General features: G+C 42.0%; 1 protein-coding gene across 1 annotated transcript in view; it reads right to left on the bottom strand.

Moving 5' to 3' along the window:
- The window catches only part of DNAH11 (dynein axonemal heavy chain 11), a 206,544-nt gene that overhangs the window by 162,067 nt on the left and 19,599 nt on the right, over positions 1-24,878 (bottom strand). The window contains exons 10-25 of the mRNA XM_059712528.1: positions 23,536-23,673; positions 22,910-23,034; positions 22,263-22,458; positions 19,597-19,701; positions 19,078-19,470; positions 15,966-16,298; positions 15,492-15,746; positions 15,242-15,411; positions 14,796-15,018; positions 12,593-12,709; positions 12,408-12,494; positions 8,074-8,232; positions 6,813-6,896; positions 4,736-4,894; positions 1,994-2,116; positions 1,188-1,310 (exon numbers count right to left, since the gene is read on the bottom strand). Of these exons, the coding sequence (XP_059568511.1) occupies positions 1,188-1,310; positions 1,994-2,116; positions 4,736-4,894; positions 6,813-6,896; positions 8,074-8,232; positions 12,408-12,494; positions 12,593-12,709; positions 14,796-15,018; positions 15,242-15,411; positions 15,492-15,746; positions 15,966-16,298; positions 19,078-19,470; positions 19,597-19,701; positions 22,263-22,458; positions 22,910-23,034; positions 23,536-23,673 (2,790 nt within the window). The remainder of the gene's footprint in view (positions 1-1,187; positions 1,311-1,993; positions 2,117-4,735; positions 4,895-6,812; positions 6,897-8,073; positions 8,233-12,407; positions 12,495-12,592; positions 12,710-14,795; positions 15,019-15,241; positions 15,412-15,491; positions 15,747-15,965; positions 16,299-19,077; positions 19,471-19,596; positions 19,702-22,262; positions 22,459-22,909; positions 23,035-23,535; positions 23,674-24,878) is intronic.

Genomic DNA, 24,878 nt, shown 5'->3' with positions numbered 1-24,878 from the left:
AGCCACTGAGTAGAATGGCCTCTTCTCATTCTCTTCACCTCTACTGGTAAGCTTGTAATACCTCTCACCCTTCTTCCTCCCTCCCCAGGTTTATTGAGATATTGACATATAACATTATGTAAGCTTAAGGTGTATGATTTGATACACGTCTATGTTGTGAAATGGTTACCACAATAAAGTTAGCAAACACCACCATCCCCCATGTAATTACTTTTTGTGTGTGTGATGATAATATTTAAGATCTAGTTTCTTAACAATTTTCAAGTATATAATACAGCGTTTTAACTACAGTCACCATGCAGTACACTAGGATCCTCAGAATTATTCATCTCATACTTGAAAGTCAGTACCCTTTGACCAGCATCTTCCCATTTCCCCCTCGCTCAGCCCCTGGCAACCACCATTCTACTCCATTTCTATGAGTTCAGCTTTGTTAGATTCCATGTATGAGAGATCCTTTAGTACTTGGTTTTCTCTGTTTGACTTATTTCACTTAGCATAGTACCCTCAAGGTCCACCCATGTTGTCACAAAGGCAAGATTTCCTTTTTATGGCTGAATAATATCCCATTAGACACACATGCGCACGCACACACAATTTTCTTCATACATTCATCCTTCAGTGGACACAAGATTGTTTCCATGACATTTGGCTCTTCTTTGGGGAAAAATTTATCCTGTGGTTTCTATTATACTGCAGTCTCCTTTTCCTACTATTTCTCTGACCACTCTCTCTCTCTCTCTCTCTCTCTGCCTCCTTTGTCTACTCTTGTTCACCAAATGCAGTCTTTTCTGAAGCTCTACTCTTGGCTGCTTATGTTCTGTATCTCTCACCATTTGCCTAATCAATTATCAAGATACCAACAATGACCCCCAAACCGACTGTTCTACCCGGGACCTCTGACTGAGCTCTGGGTCTGACTTTCCACCTTTATTTACATGTCCCTCCCCCTCTGCATCACAGAGCCTCTCTGTCTCTTCTTAGACCCACTGGAGCCCTTCTGTCCATCTCCCACTCAAGTGCAAGTTCCTTGAGAAAAAGTGTTTGTACCTTTCGATCCCACATGGTACCATGCCTGGAGCCTGATGCAAGTCGATGCCCAGGAAATAAATAACACTGAAATTTGGAAGAAGACTAAAATTGTAATTTAAAAGAAAAGGAATCTGTAATAAAAATATCCATCTTACTTGGTTGTGCTCTAGAGTTTCAAAAAGTTGTTCATCAGACTTTAGTAATGGAATGCCTGTCCGGTAATGAACTTCGTAAGAGAATTCCATGGTCGCCCAGGTCAGACTGATTTCTGTTATAACCTAGACATAAGTGGTAATGAGTTACATGTACAGAAGTTTAACTTGGAACCTAGATCTAGGCTATCATCATGAATATTTTACATGCTTAACATATTTTTTTTTAAAAAAAGAGGGATTGATATCAAATATTACTGGCCTCGATTTTTATTCTTTCAAACAATACATGCTGATGAGGTTTAGAAAAGAAATCCCATCACAAAAAAGAATAAGCACCACACCAACATCAAATTTCTCTTGAATCTGACTTTTACATTCTTCTCTGAAATGGAATCCTAGAGCAGAAAGGGCCTTGAAAAGCCCTCTGGAGGTTTGATGGATCTGACCTACAAATCAGCCAGTTGTTGCTCAGAGTGCCTGAGTGTGTGAACCTGGGTAAGTTAACTACCTCTCTCTACCTCAGTTTCCTCATCTGTCAAGTAAGAAGAAGACCTCTTTCCGGAAGTAAATCATACGTGTTTTTGTGGTATCATCATTATCAACTGGGCCAACCCTCTGGTCTTACACATTTCCTCTGGCTTGGAATAATTCTATTTCCTGCCCAAGTCACACACTAACTAGCAGCGAGGGACAAGCTGGGACTCCTGTCTCCATACAACCACTGCACGGACTTCTCCCCGAGTGGTCTGACGTGCCAACGCGCAGAATGAGCCCAGTGTGAAAAGAGACAGCCCCGAGGACCCCACCTTCTCCGTCCCCAGTTCTTTCACTGCTCTGTCCACGATGCTCCGGACAGCGTCTTCCACTTGGTGCAACCGCAGGGCTAACAAGTCTGCCAGAGTTGTGGCTTCGCTTATTGAAAATGTGACCTTTGGAAGAAGGGAAAAGGGCAGCATTTATATTCCACGTATATTAATGGTTCCTTTTACCTCGTGACCAGAGGGATGAATCAGAGCTAAATATACTCAAGTCAGCTGCTGAGCACACCTCTGGTTCTGAAAGTTGCGGACCATCAAAGGCATTGCTTTTGAACTCCCAGTTACTAAGGCATCACCCGCCAGAAGCGGGGCCGAGGTTCAGGCCACATTCACACTACACCACTTCCTTTTGTTCCATAGCCTTCCCCTGTCAGCTGGCTTCTTATCTCCTTTTCCCACAAAACCCATTTTTTAAAGAGAATCACTATGTTCATTTATTATAACTTGGTTGAAATCCCAGGAATCAGGTAATAGCTCATTTGTCTTTTCCTCCTAAAGCACTCTATTCACCGAGCATAATTCCCAGTTGCTTCCATAATTTAACCTCATTTTATCACTAATTTAATCACAGTTCCCTAGGAGAATAAAATATATTCACGCACAGCGTCAGTCATATTTACCACATGAAAATGCAATGAACGCATTTCTTTATCATCTTGTTGACTCCTCCCACTCACCCCAGTATTTGCTAAGCTCTTAGCGCTTCCTAAATGTCCTAAGTCATCCGTGTCCCTTGCAAATGCAGAGCTGATCCAGCCACATGGTTACAGGAAAACTATTTCCTTTCCTGCTCCTGCTCCTGCTGAGAATGTCCAGCCCTGCTTCTGAGAAGCTGCAATCCTCTCTAGCCCTCCCCACCCTGTCATACCCGCTGTCACCATCCACCTCTCTGCACAGAATGGCTAAGCATCCCTGTTTGCCCAGGACTGAGGGGGTTCCTGGAACATGGGACTTTCGGTGCCAAAACCTGGAAAATCCTGGGCAAAACAGATGAGCTGGTCACCCTCTCAATGCATCACTTCGGGCCTCACTCCACAGCTGAAGGGCCTAGGGACCCAGGTCTTGGGAGAAGGAAAGAGCAGGGGTGTGGAGTGGGTCGCGCAGTTTGTGCATTAAATAGGAACCCCCAGCCCAGGCGACAAGTGGAGGGAATTTGGCCACTGCCCTGATGCCCTGGCGGGAGGCACCTTTTTCTAAATTGTCTGCCTGAGACAGTGCATTTGTCTAGCATGCAGAAAGGTGTGATACAGGCAAGCGACTGTGGTGAGAAGAAACGTCATTGGAGGAAATGTGAGGGGGGAGAGGGGCACCCAGTTGACTACATATTGGGAGACTCAACAAGGATCTTTCTGAATCAATCAATCAAATTACAAGGTCTAAATATCCAATGTCTAAAAAACTCTAATAATTATAGCTTTAGGGATCATTTATTGAGCACTTGCTATATACTGGGTCTCATCTCCAATGTGTTCACCAATTCTCCATGGGGAAGCATTTGCAGTATTTTCATTTCATAGAAGAGGCAACTAAGGTCTGGAGAGCAGGTCAGTTGCCCATGATCCCAGAGTTACTAAGAGTTAGGGTTGCAATGACAAAGCCTAGTTCCCATGAGTGGGGAAACTCTGCAAACTCTGCCTTCAGATCCCCACAGCCTTTCACCACAATGAGTCCTGAAGGGCTAGATCTGCCCAAAGAAGAAAAAAACACATACTAGACTGCCTTTCATATATTATACATTCATTAAGATCCCCTTCCCTAAAAACTAAGTGTAAGATTGGTGTGTTTGCTCTTAAAAGATGCAGGAAGATAAGAAAATATAGCCAAGTGGCACGGATACAAGAGAAACCATTTTATATTTTGCAATAAAATGAACACACTATCAAAAAAGACACCGTTACTAAATGAACTGGGTGGAAACAATCACAATGTCAGCATTCCCTGGTTCCAGGGTGGAGGGGCTCAACCAAATTCATTTCTACGCCCTCTGATCCTCTCCAAAACCAGTCAGAGTCTTTGCAGCTGTGCTGTGCTCTATCAAATGCCTTCACATTCTCTTACTGGATGCTGACAAGCTCCTCTTGTGTGAGAACAGACAGCATTCCTCTCATTTTAGTAATAAAAAGCAAAATTCAAAATAGAGAGGTTATGTATCTTGTCTGCAGTCACACAGCCAGTAAGAGCTAAAAGTGGGCTTAGTCAGTTTGGGCTGCTATAATAGAATACCACAGGTTAGATGGCTTAAATGACAAGCATTCATTTCTCACTGTTCTAGAGGAAGGAAGTCCCAGGTCAGGTGCCAGCATGGTCAGGCGCTTGGGGAAGGCCCTCTGCTTGCTTACGGATATCTGCCTTCATATCCTCACAGGGCAAAGAATAGAAAGCTCTGGCCTTTTATGCCCTTATAAGGGCACTAATCCCATAATCCCATTTACTAGGGCTCCACCTTCAGGACCTTATTACCTCCCAAAGGCCTCACCTCAAATGTCACCACCCTGGAAATTTAGAGTTCGGCATATGAATTCTCCAGGGGTGCATTTAGTCCACAGCAGAGGGCTAAAACTAGAATCTGTGCATGTTCAGTCTGTCCATCCCATCTCAAGGAGCTTAACCTCTCCCATGTGACCAGAACCTGTTCACAAATCCCACTGCATCCCAGATGGATAATGTAAACCAAGGAATAACACTTCACAATCACAAAAATATTCCATTAACGAGACTCGGGAAACTGACCCCAATGGCCTTCATGAGCTGGTGCCAGTGCCTGTCTCGGAGGGCGGGGCTCTGTAACTCCGTGACGGCTCTCAGGGAGGTTGCCATGTCCTTCACCATGCCTTCCAGGCCGGTGTATGCATCCCAGACTCGGACTTCCTTGTCTAGTGACCAGATTTCCTAAAGAAAAGCAACAACAACAACAAGAAGTCCCCAGATTTAATAATACGTTTTATAGTCTGCCTTCATTGAAAGAATAAATGTATATTTCCTGGGATTAGGAAAGAGAGTAAAAGCATTTAAGCCCCTAGGCCAGTTGTTGGCAAACTGTGGCTCCAAGCCACATGTGGCTCTTTGGCCCCTTGAGTGTGGCTCTTCCACAAAATACCGACTTCTGCGCATGGGCCACGAAGTTTCAATCGCACTGTACGTGCACGCCTGCACGTGGTATTTTGTGGAAGAGCCACACTCAAGGGGCCAAAGAGCCGCAAGAGGCTCGCGAGCCGCGGTTTGCCGACCACTACCCTAGGCTAATGACTAATCCCAGAGAAACATAAAAGGATCCACTCATTCATATAGTGGACCACAAGTCCACTACGTACCAGCCCCTGGACACACTGGTTTCTTACTCACAAGTTCTAAGTAAATGGCCCGTGGGACACTGAATGCAGGGAACTGGTGTTTACAGGATATGTGCAACGAAGAGTATTTCCTCTAGAAACACAAATCATCGGAACAATGAGACTTATCTAGATTGCCAAGACCTTCCTCCAAAGATCTGGCTTGTTTGAACGGTAGCCTGGAAATGTTAGTCCCTTTGAGGCTTGGTTCCTTGGACCTCACCTATTTCATGACTTGAAGATGTGTCGAATAGGGCCCTTGACTTGGCTGTCTGCTTGGCCCATGGAACAACATTCACAATTGTGAATGAGAAAACCTGTCAAAAAACTATCTCAGGCCCTGGCCTGGTTTGACTCAGTGGATAGAGCGTCGGCCTGCGGACTCAAGGGTCTCAGGTTCGATTCCGGTCAAGGGCATGTACCTTGGTTGTGGGCACATCCCCACTGGGGAGTGTGCAGGAGGCGGCTGATCGATGTTTCTCTCATGGATGTTCCTAACTCTCTATCCCTCTCCCTTCCTCTCTGTAAAAAATCAATAATATATATATTTTTTAAAAAACAAAACAACATCTCAGTGTGAAAAAAAGGGAAATGCCACTTTAAAAGAAAATAAAGGAGCTTCAGCTGTGAGTGGAGGTTACGCTGTCACTCTGAAGTGAGTGACATGGCAGCGGAGGATACAGGGAGTGAGCACAATAACAGAGGGATGCCATGACATTCAAAAAGTGATGGGGCGGTTCAGGTAGGGTCCTTGGGACCAGGCTAATCCGGGAGAAAACCTGGGAAGCGCTGGTAGGAGCTGAGCACAGGGCTGAGTCAAGGCGAGGACGTCCCGGGGGGGGGGGGGGCGGGGGGAGAACACCCTTGCCACTTTTAACTGCCTTTCCCTGCTGTGCATGTTGGCTTTATCCAAAGAGGTTCTCCTCTCTCCAGGGGGCACATGGCTATGGGGACTGGATATCAAAACACTAAATTCAAAGCTCAGTCCTGTATACAGGGAGCCCCCTCGGGATGCTGGAGTAACCCATTCTACAGAGATCAGAGTGTCCCACATAGATCCCCAAGAGGCACACTCCAATCAGTCACCCCGAGTTCTAGAACCAAAAGGCATTTTTTTTTAAAGATACCAAGTGCTCATGGTTGCCAAGAAAAGAATTCAAACGCTTTTCTAAGCCTAACCTCTGAGCCCTAGTACTCTTCATCTTAACACTCTCCAGTCTAGACGGTTTTAGGAAATGCATGATTACAGTGGCTACTCATAACTTCATTAGCCCTAATATGTTTTTTCCACTCGTTCTCAGACAGGCAGGCTTGATTAAAAGTGCAACTGGCTGAGAGGGGAAAATACTGCCTCCGATCATCCTGTGTGAAGTAAATAAGGACACGCAGCCCAGCACACCAGCTACCCGGTCAGGGAAGATGGAAGGAGGTGGTGCAGAGGAAGATAAATCGTCATACCCGACAGTTATGGAACTTGCCTTGGCAAACCTTCTGAGTTCTACATCCATCTGTTCCACATTAATCTGCCTCCACTGGGTTTTGGTCCAATTATCAATGCTTCTCTGAAAACGCATGAGCAGATAAAAGTGTCAACAACATTTGGTGAAAGCAAGTCTCCACAGCAAAATATATAAACTGACTTACACAGTGCCTCCACCATCCCGTGGAAGTCAATTATTTAAGTGTTAACCGCACTTGTCACAACTTCCTACCACCAAAATAAAACAGTTGTCATAACATGTCAAACTTAAAGCTAAAACATTATGATATATTAATTTCTAGGAGCAATGACAAATTCCATGCACACACCATCATGATCATTTCATCCTGAGTCGTCTGAATGAACTGGGTAAGTATATGACCATTAAACATACCAGGTTTCTATTATTCTACATATAACATAAAATCAGCTTTCATAAGAATCACAGTCCATTATAAATAAAACTTCCATTAAGCCCAGCCAGCCTGGCTCAGTGGTTGAGCTTTGACCTATGAACCAGGAGGTCACGGTTCAATTCCCGGTCAGGGCATATACCTGGGTTTCCGGCTCCATCCCAGTGTGGGGTGTTCAGGAGGCAACCGATCAATGATTCTCTCTCATCATTGATGTTTCTATCTCTCTCTCCCTCTCCCTTCCTCTCTGAAATGAATGAAAATATATTTCAAAATAAAATAGATAAAACTTTCATTAAATTCTTGACTATATCCTATGTTTTGCAGATATATTTCTTTATGGTTTCCAACTAACTTCAAGGAGAATTATGTATAATGCATGTTACAATATGCCTAGTTCCCTAGAATTTATTTTTACATTTAAGTTTGTAACTTAATTAACCATATACAAATTAACTTTGTTTTTAGTTGGGTTGATTTATATGTGCACATACACATAAGCATAAGCATGGGCATACACATGAGTTCGTATGAACAGGTTACCATATACGTGTAATATGTATTGATATATTAATTTTTATCCTACATAATCCCCCCCCCCAAAGGACTTGATGCCATCAACTCCTTACACACATTCCTTCAGAACTAAAAACAAACAACTGATATTCAGAGAAGGATCTTCTCCTAACACAGATGTATGAACTCTAATTCTGGGGGTAATATAATCTCTACATATTACAAGACATAAAACCCAAGTACAATGATATAGACTCAAAAGGTTGCATATTTATACAAAAGAACTACGAAAAGAAAGAAGAGGCATGCTTTCAACAGGCAGCGCCTTACTTTAATGTACGCAATGACATCCCAGAGTCCCTTGAGCAGTTTTATTTCCTTGCGACACTGCTTCATGGGCTTGTACTCTGGGAGAACCACTTCAAAAAGACGCGTCGATTCTTGCATCTGTAACATTTCTTCTTCTAATGCCTCAAGCTCTTGGTTTGCCTACGGAGAAAACACACACGCACACGAACACCCTTAACATCCAACGAAATGCTGTAGAGAAGAGAACCCTGCACAGTTCTATGGCTCTGGTGACGACAATATTAACAACCTCAATTTTTAAAAAGATCTGCAGTACAATCAGTGGTAAAGTACGAGGCTTTAGAAGAGCGAAGTCACAGCGACTCCAAAGGTGAGAGCAGACTATTAATAAACACAATAGCCTTATCAACAGTCTCCCTACAGATTTCAGCAAAATCTGCTCTGGCATCAGGTATCTATAGATACCATTTTTCCTCTTGATTTTTTTAAAAATATATTTTATTGATTTTTTACAGAGAGGAAGGGAGAGGGATAGAGAGCTGCACAGCTCCTACTGGGGATATACCCGCAACCAAGATACATGCCCTTGACTGGAATCGAACCTGGGACCCCTCAGTCCGCAGGTCGACGCTGTATCCACTGAGCCAAACCGGCCAGGGCTCCTCTTGATTTTTTGTCATTGTACAGCTGGGGACTCTGCTGAGCAGCAAAAGATGAGGCTCTAGTGGCTTCCACTTAAGAATAAATCACTTTTTTAAAAAACAACTTTCGGGTAGAAAAAAATGTCCTAGAGATTAGCAATAGTACCAAATGTACCGAAGAGAATTTGTGAAATAAAACCACAACACAGTAGGAGAAATTTCACTGTATGGCTATGTTCACCAAGGGCACCTACCCTCCCGTCTGTGTAGAATAGTTTGTGTTTTATACCAAATGTAAGCTGATTCACTTTTTTCTGTCTTAATAAGCCAACTCTTAATTTTCATTTTCATTAGTGGAGGGGCAAATGTGTACAGTAAAAGTACAAGGAGTGCGGAAGAGCTTGCAATGCGGGAAAAGCTGGAAAGCCAGGTTCACTCCCCGGGTCTTCTGGGTGCACGAACTCCCAGTTCTGTCACAAGCTGCTCCTTCCCAATTGCTCCAATTTTCACAGTACACTCAGGTACAGGCTTTGCAAAGCAGGGTTTAACTTTGTTAAATCCCACTTCATAGTTTCGCCCACCCTCCTCTCAATATGCAACAATTACATTGCTTCCGTTCTTTGGACGTACTTTTTAAATTTTAAATGCCCATGCTTAATCCTTTTGTGGTTCGTCAACTTTCAACTCTGTCTCTTACGTTCCTCCTATGTAAATAAGAGTATCAGTACCCTAATATTCTTTCATTACACACGTTATATACTTCATGTGTAAAGTTATACCTTTAGAAACAAGCACCGCAAGTCTCTTAGTTTTATAATGAAAAATGCCATACACGTAAAAGGGTGTGCATGTGAGCATATATACCCTTCAGCTTAGGAAATACTATGTTCCTAATAACATGTAATGGCCTTATCAATTTTATCCCTCTTGTTCCCACTACAAGCATAACCACCAAATTTGTATTTAATATTTCCCTGATTTAATTTATTCTACTTCTGATGGACGTATGGGGCTTTTTCTGTATTTCACCATTAGCATTAATGCAACTGGCAATTTTTGCTTCTCCTGTGTGAAATGTATTGCGTAGAGTTCTTGTTGTCCTTCAATGGGTTAAGAATGTCTTCCAAGAGCTTGACTGATGAATGAATACTGAATGAATACCTAAGGACTTCTGGCAGGGTGAGGTGCCTTCAATACTAGGGTCTACCAACCAGCCCAGAACAAAGCACACACACACCTTTGGCTGAATCCAGTTAGATAATCGTTAGCTGTGAACACTGAACAAACACCCAAGAAATGACTTCAAGGTAAACATAACCCAGCCCTACTTATTCAAAATAGCCCTCGACACATTCTGTAGGTACAAGGTTAAATATCTCTGACATTTAGGTATGTAACTACATGCTGTTACAGTATAGCCTGCAAATGGTAGGCTGCAATAAATAACTGTAGTGTTTACACACAGCACATTGGTTAGTCAAATAAAAATGTCTCCCCATCCACAATCTGCGCAAACCACCTGAAATTTAGATAGAACTGTTTCAAAACCCACAACTCTATGAACATATTCAGCAACTACATTAACCACTTTTCTTCAGCCAAGTGAAAGAGAAGACCTTATGCTACAGAATGGTGTTTTCTGACTGTGTTTAAAGCAGTTAAAATGAAATTCAACCCAAAGTTTGGAGAGAGCAGTAACAGCTGTGAGCTGCAAGTTTCCCACCAGTCTCAGGAGTAAATGGAGTGGAATCAGAATGGCAGCCGAGAGGAAGGACTCGGAAAGGTGCCCAGCTCCTGCCCTGGCCGGCAGCTCAGTTGGTGAGAGTGTCATCAATCGAACACACAAAGGTTGTGGGTTCAATTCCCCTGTCAGGGCACATACAAGAATCAACCAATGAATGCATAAACAAGTGGGAAAACAAACTGTTGTCTCTCTCTGTGTCTCTGTCTCTCTCTTTAAAATCAATCAATTAAAAAATTTTAAAAAAAGAAAGCTGCCCAGATCCTAACCCTAAATGTCACAAAGTCACCTTCTCATTTTAGCTATGTGATTAAGCATTTGTAGAGATGGTGTCTTCCTCAAAAAATTAAAAATGGAACTTCCATTTGACCCAGTAATCCCATTTCTAGGAATATCTCCCAAGAAAACAGAAATGCCAATCAGAAAGGATACATGCACCCCTACGTTCATAGCGACACAATTCACCATAGCTAAGATCTGGAAACAGCCTAAGTGTCCATCAGCAGATAAGTGGATAAGAAAACTGTGGTACATCTACACAACAGAATACTATGCCGCTATAAAAAAGAAGGCATTATTACCATTTGCAACAGCATGGATGGACCTGGAGAGCATTATGCTAAGCAAAATAAGCCAGTCAGAGAAAGATAAATATCACATGATCTCACTCATTTATGGAATATAATGAACAACATAAACTGATGAACAAAAATAGAATCAGAGTCACAGAAACATCAAACAGACTGTCACCTATGGAAGGCAGGGGGTTGGGGGGTAAGGGATCAACCAAAGAACTTGTATGCATGCACATGAGCATAAGCAATGGACACAGACAGTAGGGGGGTGAGGGCATGTGCTGGGGGGCGGGGGTGGCTAGGGAGAGGTCAATGGGGGGAAACGGAGACTCATGTAATACTTAAAACAATAAAAAACTTAAAAAAAATCTGTAGAGAATCAAAAGATAATATTTTTCTAATAAAAGTTTAAAACATGTTTTCAAGCCTCAGATGAATAACTCACCATTTTGGATTATTGACCCATTTTATTCATTCTTTAGTCAACCATAATAAAGCAGTTCATTATAAATTAGGGAGTTATTTACTGGCAAAATTCACATGGGAAATAGTGTAATAACTAAAATTTGATTTTTTTAAAAAAAATTAGCTAGAATTTTAATACGAGTTGTATCACTTACTTAACTATGTAATCTCCAACAAGTTAATTATACTTTTTTTTTTTATCTGAAAATAAGAGAATAATAGACCTTGCAGGACATTTGGTTTGCGCCAAAGGGTCCTTGATATTTGGTTCTGTCAAAACCATCCACCTTAGAAAATGTTCCTTAGGAAGTGGCCCTGGATCCACAGGGCCAATAATGTTTATTTATACTTTTGGTTTGCAGGATGAATACATTAAAAAGTACTGTCATGATTTGTAGGTCCAATAATTGTGCTGTGGCTACACAGCCCTGGATAACGCTCCTTGCCTTGGTAGCCAAGCTGCCCCAGGCACATGGGGTCAGGTAGAAGGGTCAGGGTTCGAATCTTGCAGAAGAGCAGGATTTGTATTAACTGTGTACATCCAGGCCAGGGCCAGATTTTAAGGACCTTTTTGTCTGGACCAAATGTCTTCTGGATGTTTTGAACTGGACCAAATATCCGCTAATCATAATGGAAGCCCCATCAGAGGGAAATGGCAAGAACTGACAAAAACAATGTAATATGCTTAGCAAAGTTCCTGACATGTATACATAAGTGCTTACTTTCACTAGTATGATTACTTTGATGATAGTGGCTTTGAGAGACATGAGTTAAAGCAATATAATTTACTTGGGGCAAACTTTTAAATAGTTAATTCTCAACTCCTATAACTAACTGCAAAACTAAGGCAAAATAGAGCAGTAGCTCGGTGTCTACATTTATTTTCTAAAGCAACTACTGTAACACACGTAAGGTAAGGGAGACCAGCATTACCTTGTCAAGCACAGCGTATGGATTTTCTGCATGAAAACCGAAAGGAGCGTAGAGTTTGAATCTCTCTCTGAACTCGGCCTGCTTCCCCTGATCAGGGCAGGAAAAGAAGAAAGTGAATGTCAAACAGCCTCAATAATCCTTGCAAAAACCTCTCTTTAAAAAAAAAAACTTGGCAGCTCACTTACATCAAACAAAATACATTTTTTCCTTATAAGCGTGACTTCCGCATTCTGGAGAGGTGAAACTTCGTGTCGGACCGTTGCTGCAATCTTTTTGGTGGTTTCCCATCTTTCTGGTAATTCCTACAAAAACACAGGTGGCAAACGGGAGATGACCTCAATGCCTAAAACAAATCAACCTCACAGGGTTAAATAATTCTAATCCCGACACTAACCCATAACACCATTTCATTCTGGAATAAGAGGAGTGTATCTTAAAAAAGATGAAAGTAACTGAAAGGCTCAGAGCCAGACTCCTGTTCAGACTTGACTCATGGGCACCCAGGTTCCGTATCTTCCCGGCACAAGTCTGCGTTGTCCCTTGGTGTAAGATTTATCTCAGAATAAATGAAAATCTTGTTAAAGTAAATGCAAATTTTAAAACTGTTTTGCTGTTGAGGGAATAAAATTAAAGTGCTCTGGAAATGACTTTGCTGATCTCTAACAACTAGAAATGGAGCCATGTTTAACAATTTAACAGGTAAAGACACATGCTGGCATGACTCAAGGGTTGAGCATATGAACCAGGAGGTCACTGTTTGACTCCCAGTCAGGGCACATGCACTGGTGATGGGCTCCATCCCCAGTAAGGGGCATGCAGGAGGAAGCCAATCCATGAATCTCTCTCTCCCTCTCCCTTCCTCTCTGAAATCAAGAAAAATATATTTTTTAAATGCTTTGGATCTGGCAGGGCAGCAATAAAAATGTGACTCAACCTCACCCTCCACTTTCCTCCAGCTCCTGAGACTCTGTGTGTACCGTCTTGATGGAGAGTTTGGGCATTTAGGTTAGGTTAATTTTCAATTACTAGGGTTTTTAAAGTAAAAGGAAGGTTAATTCCTACTGGGTGTAGGACAAAAGAAGCAATAAATAGTTCAGGTAGCAACTCAACTGTGCCCTCCCTGGCTTCAGAGCAGAGGATAGCAGGAAAGTTCTTTTCTGTGAAGAGCCAACGTGCCTAATTGTGGTTGAGAAGCATTCCTTGAGTCCAGACTAACAAAGCATTATTTCTCTGGGTCATCTCCTGGGACACGGAACTTGTTTTGTCAGACAGAATCACCCATAGTAATGGGACTTTATTTGTGCAGCTGAGGGCACAAATCCGAGGTTCCAAAGACGATTTTGTAACCCTGGGTAAATGTTTGATGAATGAACCAGTGACCACCAATTATGGAGGGTACACTGTGCTAGGTATCAATTGTATCTGTGTGGTGCAGGAGTGTAACAAAGACAAGACATGCTCTTTGACTTCAATTGCTTTATAATCTGCAAGTTGCTTTAATTAAAATAAAATTGGGGCACTGCTAAACTCTGAGTGCAACTTGTTCTGCCTACCAATCTTGTATTTCCTCCTGACCAGCCTGAATTACTGACACAGAAGTGCACACATATCTAAAAGTGTAGCCCACTTTCTTTGAGAAAGAGAGGGAGAGTGAGAGGGGGAGGGGGAGGGGAGGGGGAGGGGTGGGGGAGGGGAGGGGGAGGGGGAGACATCAATTTGTTGTTCCACTCATTTATGCATTCATTGGTTAGTTCTTGTATGTGCCCTGATCGGGGATGGAACCCGCAACCTTGGCCTATTGGGATGATATACTAACCAACTGAACTACTGGCCTCCACTGTGAGATCTTTATTCACAGGTTCGGTTACAACTAAAAAGACTGTGTTCATCATTTGGCACCAGGTCTCTGCGGAGCATGGAAACGGGAGGATGACAGCGAAATCCTGTTTTGGAAACACAGTGACGTCTCCATCCAAGCTGGGCTTTCTTTATTTTATTAATGAGTCCATGACACTTTTCCAAAGTCTGGGGCACTTCTCAACTGAGAGTTTTAAATGAAAGAGAGCTGGAATATGTGTCATGTGTGAAACTGATGGCTAACATGGTCCTCAAAAGAGGAACTTAGAGGCTCTCTATTACCTAAGTCCCTTCTAACATGAAGGCAGCAGAGCATAGCAGTGAAGAGGGAGTAGTGGCCAGCTCTACTACCTGTGTGACCTAGGAAAAGTTATCAAGTCCCTTTCAGCTTCAGATTCCTGACCTGTAAAATGAAAACATGAATCTCTGTAATACAGGTTATTATGAGGATGTCATGAGGAAAAGTACAGGTAAAGAACTTGGCCAGAGGAGATGCTCGACTGATGATGATTATTTTACCACCACACTTACCTCGAGCTGAATGTAGACTTGCTCCGGCATCTTCTGGCCATAGGTTTCCAAGAGCATGATGGTTTCTTTCAGCGGCTCGAAGAGTTCATCAGTCGCTCTCTGTCGGCTTCTCACAGCCAGAAGGTGCCCCATGATGTCAATGAGGCCATCGTGATCGCCTTCACTTAATTCTCTCTGGAGCCCGCCATCTGTCTCCTTTATAAATTCCTGTAGCTCATTCAGACTATTAAACACAGATGCACATATATGTATTCTCACACAAACACCAGTTAAGCTCATGAAGACATTTCAAAGTGTAAGACTTCAGACTGTTATTTTCATTATTTACCTAATTAAACATTACTTGTTTGCTCTGTTATAAAACTGGCAGTTTCAATGCTCTTAAAATTTTAGGAAACCGTCAGGTGTTAAGATATAATTCCAAATACCAAAGCACAAAAGGCTACCTGTCGATGACAAATCTCAAAAGATGCTCCTGAAACATCCAGCTCCATTTCTTAATGATGTTCAGCAAGCTCACTTTGAAAGGTTTCATGTCCACCTTGAGCCAACTATCAAACACTCGGAAGTCATCAAACTTGCTCATCTGAACATACAGAGCCTCATACACGTCGATCTGTAATTAGAAAAGAAAAATGACTCTAACAACTCAATCAAATGCCAAGAAGCACATTCAAAGCTGAAAGGTTCCCTTGCCTGTTCCCTGAATTGTTCCAGGGTTGGTGGTTGTTCAGGGATCTCTTCATTTGCATGAGCATCCAATTCCTCGGCTGACACAGTCTGGCCATACAGGAGAAAATGCTTCATAAACTCAGCCCGGTCATCCACCCAGAGGTAGGCGTACGTGTCCAGGGAATTTCTGAAGTCCAAGACTTTGCTGATGACGCCTGCCACTCGGTTCATTATCTCCTGCCTGACCTCCGCCAGGCCTAACATGTTATCCATGTCATTCTAAATGAGAGGAAAACTGAGCACTTATTAAAACCAATCTTGCTCAATCAATTACGTGCAACATAACATTAGCCAAGGCAATTCTGCAAAGGGAGAGTAGTTGGTACAATAAAAAATGACGTTGCCTTTTCCAACTTCTCCTTTCCTGTGCTTCCCATTACCCCAACTTATTTTTAAGTCATTAGTGTAAAAACCAACACCCATCTACAAAGAAGATACCTGGTAATTTGCTATTTCCAGGTGTGCTGCTACTCGCTTCATCTGGGCAGACATCCTGAAACTATTGCACAGCATTTCTTCCACCAGGTCATAGAAGCCATCCCCAGCCTCTCTTTCTAAAGAAGGTTTAAACAGAATCTCCGGGGGCATTAAGATCATTTGTGCTTGAAAAAATGGTGCAGGTTTCACCTGCTTGTCCGTATTCATCAGAAAGAAGTCCAAGTCATGCATTATAGCTTGAAAAAAGCCTTCCACCACAATGTCATCAATGAATTCCACATAAATCTTCCAGGTGTCCAGAGAAGGATTGGCCTTGAAGAGCTCCCTATTTTCCTAGAAACATAAAGTATTGATGCATGACTATAAGCACTTGTGAGTATAAAAATGAAAGCATTCCATTTAAGTGTGAGAGAAGGAATACTCAAATGCTAGGCTGCAGAGCCTTAAGCTAGATGGTAAAGATCCAAGCAGGATTTTTTGACATTTAGTTCATTTAAAATATATGTTCAAAGTCGTTCTTTCAAGGGAAAATCATTATGAAGATTGCTATCTTCACATACAGACAAGAAATACACGAGTTCCCAATGCATTCTAGATGTATTTGACCTGAGCTCTCAGTCTTGCTCTGTCCCTAACTCTATGTGGCCTTGAACTTTGCCTTCCAGCAACTTGCTGGTAGATAAAGAGGTTTCCCAAAGTTGTCCTTCAGAGAATACTGTCCTGGGAGATCCAAAATTCACAAAGCCAGCCAAGTGTTCTGTACTCTTGGCCATTCTTGGAGACTCACAGTGCACCTACTATAGTAAAGTCTATTTAACTTGGTTTAACCCATTTCCAAACAAAGAATATGTCTTGTGAGCCCCCTATGAGCAGTCTGTGGAACAGTAACCTAGCTTGGGAGACACAGGCCTGGTGAAGTCTAAACTCCCTTCATGCTTCCACAATATGAAGTTCTTCCATCTCGTCAGCAGCTCCCAAGAGTGTGGGTGAAGTTCTGGACGGTCAATGGGCACAACAGGGCTAGACACGAATGTGGTCAAGGACTGCTAGAGGTTGGGCATGCAGTGGGGCAGACCTAGGGACACAGATGTGAAAGGTCAGGTGGGCAGCAAGGTTGATTCCAGAGACACCTTCCGAGATGCAAAGGCTGCATAGTGTATACAGGGCAGCAGGCAGGTGCCCAAGCCAGAAACAGTAGCCCAGAGCAAAGGAGACATTGGAATGGGAGCTCATTATAAGGTGCACTGTGCTCTCTACTTTGACTATTTGCTATATGATTCAGAATTCAAAGGTGTGTGCTACATGTAAAAATCTGAACTGCAGAGGTGAGTCTAGCTCCTGATAAAACAGGGAAGAAATGAGCAAGCTCCAGGATTTCTTGCGTGCAAACACATTTAAGAACCGTCCTTTCAGGGATATCCTCTTGCCCACTATCCATGTGGAACCGTCTACATCTGTGTAGTATTACGTGACCTGTAGCCAGGGAGCTGTGCCGGACACAGCAGCCCTAACTCCTTTGTAGATACTTGAAAGAAGAATATAGAGCTCAGAGCTAACAAAAAAATCCTTAAAGACCGTCTTATTCAGACTCTTCATTTTATTTATATCTTTAATTCATTGATTTGGAAGAGAGAGAGAGGAAGATTTGTTGTTCCACTTAGTTATGCATTCATTGGTTGGTTCTTATATGTGCCCTGAACAGGGATCGAACCCACAGCAGCAGGAAGCTAGCTGCTGGGCGAAGACTAGAAACCATCGCTCTCGATTGCCAATGAGAGGGGCTCTTTCGGATATATCACAGTAATTCACCGGCATGTCTCACTGATTATACTTTCTCTACCAAGAGATCCAGTTTGTATCACTGCAGTGGCATTTATGAAAAGTGTTCTATTTTCAACAATTTGGAGCAAAGGGGGAACAAAGAAGAGAAAGGAGAGCTTTGGGTCACTAAATGATCGCTCAGGTCCCTTCCAGACCTAATCTTCCATGATTCCACCCTTTCCCCTTCATCTTAAACTCTGACTACCTACCCATTGAGATCCCACAAGCCACTAAGGACGCAGCAGGAAAAGGCAGAATTGACTCACTTTCTGCCCTATTCCCAACAGCTTTCCTCCAAACCACATTCTTCACCGGAAGTCTGAGCACCAGGGGGGAGGGGGTGAATCACTCAGGGAGGACTTCAAGGCCAGTCCATATACCTCTTCTCTACCAACATTTAACTTCTACCCTATCTCACCCAAGTCCTTGGCCTTCCATATCATATATGTGCTCATGACTCTTGATTCTATGTCACTTGCCTGAACTTCTCCCTGAACTCTGGACTCCCATTTGCAATGCCAACCTACTCAAAATCTCCTCTTGGCCAGAAGGTCTAACATGCCCCAAACCAAATCCTGCTTTTTCCCTACAAAATCTGCTCCACCACAGTCCTCCTCGGAGCAACCAAGTCCATTCTTCCAGTTGCTCCGACCAAAAACCTGAAGTCACCCTGGACTTCCTCTCTCCTCTGACCTGTCACAGTGAATCCTGTTGGCTCCACCTCCGAAATCCATTCGGCATGTGAGTGTTGCCATCAGTAACCACCCTGCCCCAGCCATCGTCATTTCTCACCTGGATGACTAGAATAACCTCCTAATGGTCTCCCTGTCTGCCATCTCCTTGTTCCCCTGAGGTTCATACTTAACAGGGAAAAACCTTTGAGCAGAGTCTCTGCTGCTAGTTCCCCTCAGAGTAAAAACCAAAGTTCTCATAGTGGCCATCCATCCGAGATGGTTGAGAGCATTAAATGAGGTGCTGCTGGCACCTGTGGGCACTCATCAAATCAAGGTGGCTACGAATAGCATCCAAAAGAGGCTGTAATTATGACAAAGAAGAGGGTACCATCTCTCTCCTTTCTGTTTTATCAACTCTCTCACATTCCAATCTCTTCCCTCAGGAAAGAGAATAGTGAGACCTACAGAAATTACAGGTAAGTAAGGAGCCCCTCCACGTTAAATGCTTCACAAAGCAATACACAAAGCTCTTTCAGGGCGCACAGGAGTTCCGCATCATTAGGTAAATAGTTTTGCTCTTCCACACTTCATGAAAAGCGCTCCTTAAAAGCCATTACCTCCACCAAGCTGTGTATCCTGCAGCCGTCCTCCTGGATGAGCCTGTACTTCCTGGAGAACAAATCCCCCTTGTCCTCCAACGTGAGGGCGGCCTCCCTCCGGTGCTCTCTCCTGGGGAGCAGCGTGCACTCGGCCCACGCCCTCATGGTTTGCTGGATGGCTCTCACGTTGCTCTGCGTGCGCTCGACTCTGCGCTCCAGCTCGACGGTGGCCTCTGTCACCCTCTCGATGTACCCCCAGCAGTCATCCTGCCACGTCAGCGATGCCGCGGCTGCTTGCAGCTGCTCGTCCACAGCCCTCAGCTCGTCTTCGATCAGAGGGTATTCAACTTCCAGGAGAGTCTGTTTCAGCTTGTTATATGCTTGCACCAGGAGCTCAAGGTTGCCAATGTACTGAGCAAAGAAAACCCCAAGTATGTTAAGGCTCCTTTGTCCACCTTGGATGCATAAACGTATCACAGGTCTCCACGTTAATAATTAACACTCAAATGCCTCTGTTCAATATGTAAAAGCACAAACCTTTAAAATAGTGTTTCTTTTTTCGAAGATGGCTAAGGCTGAATCCGGAATGTCTGACTTCCTCAGCATCAAGAGGTACTTCACTTCCCTCAAGACGGCCACCAGCTATTGGAAGAACATCAATGATTATTGCATATCGTTCTATTTTTAACACAAGTAAAAATCAAAATCAAAACGTAAATTTTCATCCAATAATTATATTTTCAAATTGTCAAGGTTAGGAGGCCTTTGTCGCATATGCTTGTTCAAAGCAACAATCGCACATTCCACAGGAGTATAAATAATGAAGTTGGAAATCAGTGATGATGGCCCGCTGTCCGAGATTCAAGCCATGACAGGGACACGTGCACACCCAGATCTACAACGGAAGGCCACCAGCGGACCTCGGACCATTCCCATACCTTCAGTTCTGCTAGAATGCTTGTTTCGGAAACACATATTTGTTCCAACAGGATTAATATACTAGGGAGAAATCTTAGCATTCCACACATTTTGTCTTTGCTAATCTGCAGTTTAATCAGCAAGAAACACTAGGTAAATGCTACAAACAGCACCCAACTGAACTGAAAAGCCTAGGAATATACAAAATGCCCATATGGACACACCTCAAACATCCACCAGGTAGCTCAGTTCACACGCCATCCATTCTGGTGGTACGACTTTCCACCTGGTTTCTGATGACCGTCTTTCCATTTTACAATCACACCGAGTTATAACCCTTCCCCCACCCACTTCCATAAGCAAACTTCAGGTCTTTGTCAAGGGAAAGTGTCATATTTATTGTAGTATGTATATATTACTTAACCATTTAAAATGTGTACAACTGTACTACTGTTTTCTCTAGGTGACTACTAGTATTTTCTTAATGTATCACTGACAAAGTTTGAGTCCTGCACCCATAACCCCTTTCCCCCCATAAGTCCTATACTGTTGATTGTGCAGTCTTTCATAATCCAGTGATTTTTAGGAATGTATATGTCATGTGGCAGAAGTGGCTGTACCTCTAATCACAGGTTCTGCCCAACTGGCATGGCTCAGTGGTTGAGCTTCAACCTATAAACCAGGAGGTTATGGTTGGATTCCCATGCCCAGGCTGCAGGCTCGAACCCCAGTGGGGGATATGCAAGAGCAGCCAATCAATGATTCTCTCTCATCATTGATGTTTCTCTCTCAATCTCTCCCTCTCCCTTCCTCTCTGACATCAATAAAAATGTATTTTAGAAAAATAAAAATAAATCAGATTCTGAGGAAAAGCCCATAAAACATGCTTAAGAAGGTAAACCAGTTGACTACCTTAGGTTGACCCCTCCCTATGTTAACTAGTACAGTATACTTTGTGTTTATAATCTATATTTGGTGTGTTTGGAATCCTTTCAGGGAGAATTATAGGCATTATCCCTGAAACACCTCAGGAATTTCGTTTCTACATACTGGTTTTATGGAATCAGAGGTAGAGGGAATCCTCAGGGCATATATTTGTGTCTGTGTGCTGAGGTTTACAAACAAAATTAAGTGATGGTATTCACTGTAATATTTTAGGAAAACAGATCAGAAATTGGGTACAGATTATAACAAACTCATGGAGGCCAACTTTCTCATACATTTGAGCAGCCATGAAAAATAGGGCAATAGCTAAAAGTGAATATAATCTTCACTATCTAAAAAGTCAGCCAGATGTGTCACTAGTCTTTTTTTGTAACAGCAACTCAGAAATGGATATTCTTACATGTTTTTCCTTTCCTGTAGAGCATATTCACATAGAAAAACAGAAAAAAAAAGCTTCCTTTGTGACTCCCAAGCTATCAGACTTGGAGATAGGTTGTTTAAAATATATGCATTGTATTACCATTTATATGCACATATAGTCATTATGTGTAAATATAGAGATATAAACACATATAAACACAATTGCTACTGAAGCACCCGTACTTTAACATGTTAATGATGTGAGAAAACATGAAATTTCTTTTTGTTTGCAGTTTTTCATGGGGAAAAGATCTGTTCAATAAGGGTAATTTTCCTGGATGTTATTTAACTGTCAATATTATTTTTGGCATTTTTATGTTGTTTTACATTTTTTTGAAACTTGTCTTTATAAAAATTACCATCAATTTAACTAACATATTCAAGTTTATTGTTTCTTTGAAGGATATTACGACACCAAAATTTACCATTGTCCATCCACAGTATGACTAACAGTCTTTCATTCCATACAATTTCTGGATTCCCCAAATCTTAACTTACATGATAAAATTTTAATTAATTAAAACTACTTTCATATGTACTATGAATATAATTCAAGCCAGAAAACATGATAAAAGGCTAATGATTCTATTCAGATGAGTTAACATTTATTAAGTATTACCAAGTGCCAGACAGTATGTTAGCAACACAGAACACAAAGATAAAATGAAATGTACCCTATTCTCAAGTAACTTACCAAGCAAAGGTGAAAATGGTAAATGAATACTTATGAGGCAAAATAGAGAGGAGTAAATATAGAATTTGGGAAACAATCCTAAAACAAAGACCTAGTACAAGTTGTTTTTGGTTATATTCCTCATAGCACTGACATTCTCACAAAATATAAATGACTGGAAGTGTCAGGAATATGCTTACAATAAAAATCACTTTTGTTAAACATCTTTAAAACATCAAACCCCTACCTTTGGGTCAAAGTTGATACTGAGAAGACCAATTATGGCACTGAATTTAATCAAGGGTTGGTTCAAATTGAATTCACAGATTTCATCCACGTTATTTTTCCATTCATTATAGATACGATTTTCAAATTGGTCTAGCAGAGCTGTCATTTCAACATACTTCTGGTGAACTGAGACATCATCAGGACTTTCTGAGAATCTGTAGGAAAATGATTCTATATATTAGATAGATTTCAGCTTAACTACTTTACAATAATATATAATACAAAACATAACAAAACACACCACAAAAAAATCAGGAAGAGAAACAATAAAGGCCAAATAATGCTCTAATTGCCTTAAAAGATATAGTCATGAAATGAATGGAACTCCAAGGTTTTTGCCAATAGCAACAAGGTACCAATTCCTACAAAGAAAAGAGAAAGGTATAGAAGTCCACAAAATAAAAGGAATGTTAGTAGTTATTGAAAAAAAGAAAAGAAAAACAGTAACAAAAAACTACAAACATATTTTGGGTGAAAAGGAAAAGTGAAAAGTAAAGAGCCCTGCCAATGGAAAGAGTTAAAGGAAATGAACAGCTAAAATGAACAGCTCCTGCCCTGTAGGAAATCACCTGTATCAGAGGGTGGTTTTCACCGTGAAATACTCACAGATCCTGGAGAGATGCGAAGTTTGACCAAAACGTCTGGAGTCGGTCCAGGATCTCTTTAGCCCACTTGATGTTTCCTGAGGTAAATGGCATGTTCTTGTTAAGAACCACGTTTCCACATTCAATCTGCAAATTGTTATTTTGGTGAAAAGGAAGGGAGGGAACATTTAATCAGAATGCATTCCAACCTTGTAAGCAATTATTCATTTTGGCACTTTTACAGGGCAAATATATAAAATACTAGAGGCCCGGTGCATGAAAATTTGTGCAAGAGTAGGTCTTCCTTCTCCCAACTGCTGGCACTGGCTTCCCTCCGGCACCCAGGACCTCAGCTTCCCTCCTCTGGCACCTGGGACCCAGGCTTCCCTCCGGCCCCGGCTTTGTCAGGAAAAACGTCCAGAATGACGTCCGGAAGGATGTCTGGTCTAATTAGCATATCACCCTTTTATTATTATAGATATGTATTAAGTGACTTGATAAGTAGACAAGTAATGGTCCTAAAACAGGTTCTTCATTGCCATAAGAAACCCAATTAAATAAAGCAGACATCATTATGTAAAGTCTTAGTAGACAGCCCTGACCCACAAATATGATGCTGTGTACTGCCCCACTTCCTCCCTCACTTACCTGTTTCACATGTTCATTATACAATTGCTTACACATATCCAACTCTGCATTAAACATGTGCACCAGTGAGCTGTAATGTGGGCTGAAAATTTCCATGACAACTGGTTTCTCTAGAAAATTCCCAAATATGATCAAAAGCTAAAAAAAATCAAAGTTAAAGAATAGTTAAGAACTATGGGTTTTTAATACAAATACTCAACTCACTATTTCTCCCCTTACAGCTCTTACACAACTAGAGATAGAGCAAAAACGTAGAACCCTACAAGTATTATGCAATACCTCCAAATCTGAAACTTGCCCTGGCAGGTGACTTGGTTGGTTGGTTACAGTGTCATCCCATTCACCAAAAAGGTTGTAAGTTACATCCTTGATCAGGGCACATACAGGAGGCTACCAATCGATGTTTCTCTTTCACAATGATGGCTTTAAAAATGCTATTGTTACCCTAGGCGGTTTTGCTAGGTGGTTAGAACGTCAGCCTGAGGACTGAAGGGTTGCGGGTCAATTCTGATCAAAGGTATGTACCTAGGATGCAGGCTTGATACCCGCCCCTGGTCGGGGCGTGTGCAGGAGGCTACCAATCAATATTTCTCTTTCACATTGATGTTTCTCTCCTTCTGTCTCTCCCCCTTCCTTCCACTCTCTAAAAATCAATGAAAAAAATACCCTCAGGTCAGAACAACAACAATAACAAAAAATGCTACTGTCACATGTTCCAGATCAAAAACTGAGTTATAGGAAGGAGTGACCTGCCTGAATTCAGACAGCCGCTGGGAGCTGGCATTTGACCCTGGGCAGCCTGCAGCCTGGCCTGAGCTTCCCTGGGCCTCTCAGAGCCAAGGTGGCATTTAAAACCATTCTTTTATTATTTGCTCTATGTAGGCTTCATGAAATGTAAATTATTAGGCCTGGTATAGAGATGTTTTCTTTGAAATAAAAGAAGGGATCTTCTCAAAATAACTAAACATCATCAACGAGGCAGAACGCTGTACAAAACCAAGGTTTGTGCCTTGTTAGTGATGTGGCAAAAGAGCTATTTTTCCTCTTAGGGAAACAACAGGTGTTCCCCCAAATTTGTTTTCTTTAAAAAATTCCTTCATTGTACGTATTTAACATTTTGTAAACATTTCGATAAACTACATTCACTGGGAAAAACTCAACACAGTGAAAATCTATACAAACTAAAATGCAAATCTAATTGTATCTTGGAGGCCAAACACATTCTGGCTTTTTTCCTGGTGATGCTAATTATAACTACTATAGAAACCGCTAAATATTTAAGAATCTGCTTCGTTAGCTGCTACCTAGCAAAATGTAAGTTATTAACTGTCTCTTCACAACCA

This window comes from Myotis daubentonii, chromosome 10 (genome assembly GCF_963259705.1).
Source record: "Myotis daubentonii chromosome 10, mMyoDau2.1, whole genome shotgun sequence".
In the NCBI taxonomy this organism is placed as follows: Eukaryota; Metazoa; Chordata; class Mammalia; order Chiroptera; family Vespertilionidae; genus Myotis; species Myotis daubentonii.
This window is presented reverse-complemented; position numbering and strand designations above follow the sequence as displayed.